The 8,155-nt window shown below is 35.6% G+C and overlaps 1 protein-coding gene across 3 annotated transcripts in view; it reads left to right on the forward strand.

Annotated features, from left to right (window-relative positions):
• The window catches only part of rabep1 (rabaptin, RAB GTPase binding effector protein 1), a 29,027-nt gene extending 21,468 nt beyond the window's left edge, over window positions 1-7,559 (forward strand). The window contains exons 15-19 of one of the 3 annotated variants that reach the window (XR_013195656.1): window positions 1,699-1,754; window positions 2,587-2,685; window positions 2,940-3,056; window positions 4,752-6,232; window positions 6,595-7,559. Coding sequence is in view for 1 of the 3 variants with exons in the window: in XM_077206526.1 (XP_077062641.1) it covers window positions 1,699-1,754; window positions 2,587-2,685; window positions 2,940-3,056; window positions 4,752-4,853 (374 nt within the window). In the remaining 2 variants the exon portion in view is untranslated. Of the gene's footprint in view, window positions 1-1,698; window positions 1,755-2,586; window positions 2,686-2,939; window positions 3,057-4,751 lie in introns of all 3 variants that reach the window. The other 2 variants (XR_013195655.1, XM_077206526.1) reach the window with 2 other exon arrangements.
• Window positions 7,560-8,155: the final 596 nt, after the last annotated feature.

Consider the following 8,155-nt stretch of genomic DNA (forward strand, 5'->3'; position numbering starts at 1 on the left):
TCTCCTCCACTTCTCCCTGCATTGGTGACTTGTGTTCAGACATCCTGGAAGGTATGAATCTTGCCTGACTGTATGTTTGTCTAGGTCGTGTCTGTCTATAGTGGAACCACCGATGCCATCCTAACATTCACCCCTAAACCCATCAGCACTGTGTGTGTGTGCTCAGTCACATCCTTATCACTTCATACTACTTAATTTAGCTGTGTAGTGTACTGTACTAATACAAATATAACTTCATGTGACCTTGGGTTAGTCTCTGCATTTGGAAGAGAAATTAAACTTGATTGTGGTCGTGCTCCTACAAGTGTGCATAACTTGATAGAAATGCATCACCTAACACTTCTATGTGCATTAGAAATGTTATCTGCATACTCATGTCAGTTTCTCTGTTGTGGAAGCTACTCCACGAGTTGCTTAGAATTTAAAGCAGTTTATTTATGGTCAAGTCAGATTTAGGCCGTCTGTCCACCAAAGCGTTTTTTCACGCAGCTGAAGTATTTTTACAATTGTTTTCAATGGGAGCGCCGCGTTTTTTTAAACGCCATGAGCAAAATGAGGCGCTGAACGGTTTTTTGTGCCTGGCATTTTACTGGTCGCCAAGAGGTGAAGAATGTTCAATTTTGGGGTAAAACGCAGTGCTCATCACTGTCACTTTTTACCCAACTGTCCAATCACAGTGGAGGAGGGGCGGGACAAATATAACACCAATCAACCGCCACATTCTGCTTTTTCAACGTCAACAGATGACAACAACAAGCATAATAATGGAACAAAACATTTTAAAACAAGAGCCAGAGAAAATACGCTACATTGTATCGACATTTTAATATAGAATCAACACAGAAACAAAATATGTGTGAAATGAGATACTAGTAAACCTTTCGTGGATATTCCATATCATAACAAGCAAAGTGTCTCAACTAAAAAAAAAAAATTCTGCGCTGCCAAAACACTCTCAAGCGCCCACAGCTAGGCGTTTTCAGCTGTCTAATAACGCTTTGGTGGACACACGGTCTGTCTTTAAGTATTCAAGTAAAATTAAGTAATGAACACCATTGCAAATAAAAACATCTGAATGGGTGTTTGAAACATTACTGTTCAGAAAAAGAAAGTAGCACAGCTGCTTTGTTTACGGGGGTTACCGGGGTAACAGCTGCATTTCTGCTGTTCCATCATCGCCATCTACTGTCAGAGAGTGAATGTGCACTTTCATTCAGCACATCTCCTTCACTCGTTCCAACTTGCTTCTCAGCCGTGTTTACATTGACGCAGCAAACAGCAAAACAATCAAAATAATGAATAATAAGAAATTGTTCACAGTATTTAACAGTGCCCACAATAACAATATTGTGCACGTTCATTATCGTGCTTCTGAAAAACTTTGTATTGGCACTGTTCAGTGGCAACCTTATTACTGCTCGAATACAGTACGCCATGCTTGAGATGTATTATTTGTAATTTTTTTTAAGAGTCATGCTAAATTCATTGACTAGTCACAGTTTTTCAATTATCATTGTGGCTCAGGCAGCGCTAACACACGGATCTTTGAGCAAATACTTCCTCTTGTTACTGAGGAGAACGCTCGCCTTGTCAGGAGAACTGGCCATGCATTGACTACATTTGTCTGACTAATACAAAACACAGCAACAGCATGTGACACTGTTTCTTTTCTGTTATTGTCTTTCTTCCATCCTATAGCATCTTTTTCCAGCTTGAAAACGGAACTGGAACGAGTGAAGAGCGAGAAGAAACAGGTAGGACAGAAGTTCAAGGCATACTAATGATTTTTAATCTTTGGGCTTGAATGACACAAAACCGGCTAAGAACATGTCATGTCTAAGATATAATTGATCCCAAAATCAAAAGAGAAAATTCCCCCCAAAATCCTCAATGTATTAAGTAATAATAAATAATATTAATAAATGAAATAATTTATATTATTTAAACTCTGTGGTATTTATGCATAATATTAGCATTTTTCTAACAATATTATAATAGGAGCTTTTACATATTTTTAATTTTTTAATTTTTACTATACCAAATAATCTTTGTTGCAATAATAAGAATGGGATTTTGTTGTTGTTTTTCTTTCTTTGCATAATATTAACCAGAAATGGAGCCCAGTTTTATTAATATTTTGACTTGGCTTTAGTTTTTTTTTTGCGCATTAGATTAATCAGAATTGGGAGACAGTTTTTTAAATTTTATTCCAAATTTAGATTAATTTTTAGTCATTTTGTGTGCTTTTGTCATTTTATTAGTTCAAATGTTTATTAGTTAAAAAATCTTTTATTTATTTATTTCCAGTTTTGTAAATTTGTTTTGGTAACACTTTACAGTAACGTCTAATTTCTTACCATGAACTAACAATGAGAAATAAATTTGTCACCGTATTTATTAATCTTTGTTAATGTTAGTTAATAAAAATACAGTTGTTCATTTTGGTTCTCAGTGCACCAACTAACAAATACAACTTTTAAATATGACCTAAACTAGTTTTAGTAATTCACTTTTGGACTGAAGTAGATTGAGTGTTTGTTTGTGTTGCTTCAATACTTGTTGACTGACTGCTGATCTGTACAACAGCTGGAGAGCAGCTTGGCAGAGAAGAGACAGATGCTGGAGAACGTCCAGGGCCTGAAGAACGGTCTGGAGGAACAGTTGAAAGATGCCCTCGGCAGCAAGGTGTGAAATCTTATGTGACTGCCATAGTTTTGAGTTATGTTTCTCATAAAAACTCATTTGCATTCAAACTGCATGTGATGAATCAGTCCCTCAGATGAGCAGGATTCTCAGAAAGTCAACATGCAAACAACAGTATTTGCATCAAACTAAGACTTGAATCAAACAAAAGATTGACTTTCACTTTACTTTATAATTCATGCTTATATTAATTAACGCGAACATTCAAAGTAAACTTGAAAGAACGTGTGTTGTAGAGTGCCCTGGAGACTCAGGCGTTTGAAGAGAAAGACAAGGCACAGAGACTTCAGACAGAGCTGGACGTCAGCGAGCAGGTCCAGAGAGATTTCGTCAAGCTGTCCCAGACCCTTCAGGTAAACACATTTCACTAGTAGAACATGGAGTGCTAGAAGCACAACACAGTTTCTACACAGCAGGTTAAGACTGTTCTGGCAGCTTTGGCCAGAGCAACACATTTTCTGCTCCTAGCGAGTTAATCACATGACTTGAGACAAAGAATGGATGCATATCTAGGGATTTATTCAGTAAATGTTTCCTTCATAGTGAAGTACGTTGTCTTTCAAAATAAAAAAAACACCTCAGATATACATGTATATGTTTTAAAGAGGCCATATTATGCTCTTTTACAAAGTCTTGATTTTGTTTTTAGGGTCTACTAGAATAGGTTTTGATGCTTAAAAACCACCTTTACATATTTTACATTGTTGCTGCACCTCTCTTCCCAGTTTGTCAGTAACAAACTGAAACGGGCTGCGTTTCCCAAAAGCAATGCGAGGCCATTGTTCACTATGATCTACTTAGGCTTACAATGGTTTTGGGAAACGCAGCCCTGTTTAGTTCCTGTCTCTATGAAGCCCCTCCTTCCGAAAAGCACAATTTGCTCTGATTGGTCGGCTTTGAGAGTGTTTTGGAAATGTCGCATACAATAACTGCGAGTTTCAACACTACTAATGCAAATTGAGGTGTTTCAGGGAGTTCAGAAACAGTGCGCACATATAGAGAATAACTTGCTTTGGAGTGACTTTATAACTTTTCAAACCTTTTTCAAGGCCAAACTGCAAAATTACACACTAAAGAAAGTTGAAAATATAGAAAGTACAATAGTAAATATATAAGTTTAAAAAAAAAAGTCCTCTTTGGTGCAATTTTTGCCCATCAATTCCAGAATTTTTCATACAATATCCCAAAATTTGTATAAAACATTTTGTAGGATTCAGAGTTGCAATGTGATTCGATTTCTAAGAGGAATTGATAAATACATTTTTAAATAATAAATGAATAAATAGTTTTTATCTATTTATTTGTCCAATTCAAAAGTGGTTTATTTTGTTAGTTTTTGCTACAAATTGAAACGTGAATTAACCGTTTTTAATGTGTGTTAATTTGGAAATTTAAAATGTGATTAATGTAATTTTGCTATAGTAAAATATCTTACTGACTTCAAATTTTTAGCAGTAGTGTAGAGTTTACTATTTTTATTCAGCAAGGAAGCATTCACAAAAATGACAGAAATAGATATTTTTTGTAACATTATAAATGTCTAATTAATGCTGTTCTTTTTAACTTTCTATTTATCAAAGAATCCTAAAAACATTTTATCATGGTTTCCAAAAAACATCAAGCAGCACAACTGTTTTGAACATTAATAATTATAAGAAATGTTTCTCAAGGACCAAATCAACATTTTAGAATTATTTCTGAAGGGTCATGTGACACTGAAGACTGGAGTAACGATGCTGAAAATTCAGCTTTACCATCACAGGGATAAATTACATTTTAATATATATTCGAATAGAAAATAGTTATTTGAAGCTGTAATAATATTTAAGTGTCACTGATTTTACTGTATTTCTGATAAAACAAATGCAGCCTTGATGAGCATGAGACCTTAACCAACCAATAAAAACTTAACCGACCCAAACATTGAACTGTAGTGTATATTCTTTTTTTAAATTGGGGAAAAATGTAATAAAAAAAGTGTATGGAAAGGCAGTTTTTATAATTGTAAGCGCTGTAGTTGCAAATACAATGCCTCTGTTCCCCTGCAGGTGCAACTGGAGCGTATTCGGCAAGCGGATTCATTAGAGCGGATCCGGGCCATTCTCAACGACACCAACTTTACAGACATCAGCCAGCTTCCCGAGACATGATGTCACTTCCTCCTCACGACTACATCGTGCACATATAAACACACGCCCTCTCCACACACTCCACCTGTACCTCAGATCTTCGGCCTGAATCGTGCGAGGAAGACTTGAGCTTGCGGGTCTTGGAGAAACACTACTGATACTGACCTACTACTGCTATCTGTCCAGCTCGTACATGCGTTCTCAAGAGCACAGCAAGACTCCCGTCTCTGTCCGAGGGAATGCTTCGAGTCTTGAAATGCCCGACGAGCTCAGTTCAGGAAATGAGAAAATGGATAATCAACTAATGTGACCGTCCCGTTCCCAGACCCTACCAAAGTTCCCGTCTTTCTTCTGACACGGCTCTATTTCTCTTCGTCTGCTGAACTAGCAAGCAGTGACCTATGGAGGAAACAGCCGCTCCTGAAGTGTTTTGTACATACTTGTATACAGATTATGTGTATATTGCATCAGTTAAGTTAATACACAAGACTTTGATTCCCGCCTCCTACGTTTTCACAAGCGACGCTGTTTTCACATCCACCAATCATTTCATTGGCTCTGTCGTTTATCCTCAACGTCAGTCTTTAGGAAGTCCTCAAATCTTTTCTTTTACTTCCTAACAGTTTTACAAGCATTGCTTAACGCTACTGCTACTTTTGTTGGAACGGACTAATGCTTTTACTTATTTTTCTGTTTTCTTTCTTTCTGAAGGATATTGCAGACACATCTGATGATATTTACAGTTTACATTCGGTCTGATTTTTGATATGTGATTGATTTGGGTCAAGTGTAAAGCAACAGCACTGTTTTAGAAGGTGTTTACCCATCATTCTCTTGTCTGTGTATTAATGAAAGCACACTATGCTAATGATTTATTGTCACAGACTAAGTGGCGTCTTAAACCGAATCCTGTGTTTTGTGTACCACATTAAGTGGTATAATAATACATGTATGTCTAGCGTGCAGCGTAAACAGAATTTCATATAGAACCAAAGTTGATCATGTTGACCTTAATAATTCAAAACAGCATATTTGGATGAAATCTAAATCAAAAGAACATGGAAAGGGCTAATTTTCTGGCTGCTGTTTAAAGAAAAAAATGAATGCGAGACGATATAACTCAACTACAGGAAACAAACGTGTATGATTCAGTTACATGGCACAAACAATTTTTTTGTTTTTTTACAAGACCAAAAGTGCCATGTGATTTTGGCATGTTTTTTAAAAATTAATAATAATAATTAAATAGTAATTTGTATTTTAGTTCAAATTTGAGTTTGTTCACCCAAAAAATGAATATTCTGTAATTGATTACTCTCCCTCGTGTCATTCCAAGCCTGTTATTCATTCATCTTCAGAACACAAATGAAGATCTTTTTGATGAAGTCTGAAATCTTTCTGTCCCTCCATTGACAGCTGCACAACTACCACTTTCAAGCCCCAGAAAGGAAGTGAAGACATTAAAGCAATCCATGTGACTCCAGTGGTTTAACCTCAATTTTATGAAGTGATGCGAGTGCTTTTGTTGCGCAAAAAAAAAAAGTATCACTTTATTTACTAAATATTAATCTCTGAAACGCATTCAGGCAACACTGTATATTAATATTTTATGAATAAAATGTTAATGTAAATTGTTTGTTTTTGTTTATTTGTGTAAACAAAGCACTCTCGCTTCATTAAATTGAGGTTAAACCACTGGAGTCACATGGATTACTTTAATGTCTTCTACCTTTCTGAGGCTTTAAAAGTGGTAGTTGTGTAGCTGTCAATGGAGGGACAGAAAGCTCTCAGATTTCATCAAAAAGATCTTTATTTGTGTTCTGGAGATGAAAGTCTTACGGGTTTGGAACGACATGAGGGTGAGCAGGAATGACATAATTTAGATTTTTGGGTGCACTATTACTTTAACAAAGTCCATTAATGACAACGGTCATTGGCTGACAAATTGGACTAAATCCATGTCAAAAAAAGCCCTGTACCTGCATGTTGAACATTACGTCAACTAATTTTGTTATTAAAAGAGAGACAGTTATCAGTGATATTTGACAATGAAAAAACTAAATCAGTCCCAAGTATTCCTGGTATTAAAATGTCCATTTTTTAAAATCAACAAATGCAAAGAATTAAGTTTCCTGAGCAAAGCCGACCACTTTAACAACTCCATCTGATGAGTACACAGAACTTTACCAACGCTACTATAGTATGACCAGTGCTGCTGTTGTGATTGTACATGAACTGATGATGATGAAGCTCTTCTGTGTGAATATGTGCATTATATTAAGACCATGCGTGTTGTGGTGGTGTTCATTTTATTATCTGTCAGTTTCACTTCATAACGCTCACACGTCCCATGCCGTCAAACACACGTTAAGAAGTTGCTACTTCAATTGTTTTACTAGAACAACAGAAGCATAGTTTTGACATCACTATATTTTAGGAACTACATTTTTCTTTAGAAGACACTGTTGGAACTCTAATAAAAAAAATTTGGGTTAGGAAACTACCATTTTTATTGAGAAGTGTTTTTTTTTTTTCAGTCAGTATCATTTATAATTCATGAGTCATTTCTGCTGGGTATGTGAAGAGTGATAGTAAAGATTCATTCACCATAACAGTTATGTATCTTTTTGCACGCTGTGTTGCAAATGCAGAAGCCCTGGCAAATTTATATACTGTACTGTGTACATATCCCTGTATATATCTATATAATAAAACAAATTGAAACAAGGTTTATGTGGATTTTTAGTCAGTAGCCGATCGAATTCGCAAGGTTAGTAAAGATCACGTACATCATAATCTCATGTAAACATGTATAAGGTTTTCAAGACTTTGCATTACATACGTTTACATTTCAGCCAAATAAGAATTAAGACTCATACTTTTGTAAATCATTAAGACAAAATTATAATTAAGACCAAGGACATTTTGACAGTCATAAGATAAAATAATTTCTACTTTTTGTCTCACGATTGACTTAATATCATTCTCAAGTTTGATATAAGTATGACTGCTAATTACCATTTGTCAATTGGCTCTCCAAATTCCAACTAGCCTCATAATTGATATATGGCCGGTTTCACAAACAAGGCTTGAGTCTAGTCCTAGACTAAAATGCATGTTTGTGCTGTCTGAACAAAGCAACTTTCACTGATTTATCTTAAAATATCAGTGCCATTGTTTTTTTTTTCTCGAGATGCACATCAGAATTTTTTTAAGCCACAAGCTACTTAAATGTCCTAATTGAACTAAGGCCTAATCCTGGCTTAATCTAAACCCTTTTTGTGAAACCAGGCCTGGGTATCCCAATTTTGACTTATGTCATA

This window comes from Siphateles boraxobius, unplaced genomic scaffold, assembly GCF_051911475.1.
Source record: "Siphateles boraxobius isolate OS27281-9 unplaced genomic scaffold, OSU_SipBor_1 56, whole genome shotgun sequence".
Lineage (NCBI taxonomy): Eukaryota > Metazoa > Chordata > Actinopteri > Cypriniformes > Leuciscidae > Siphateles > Siphateles boraxobius.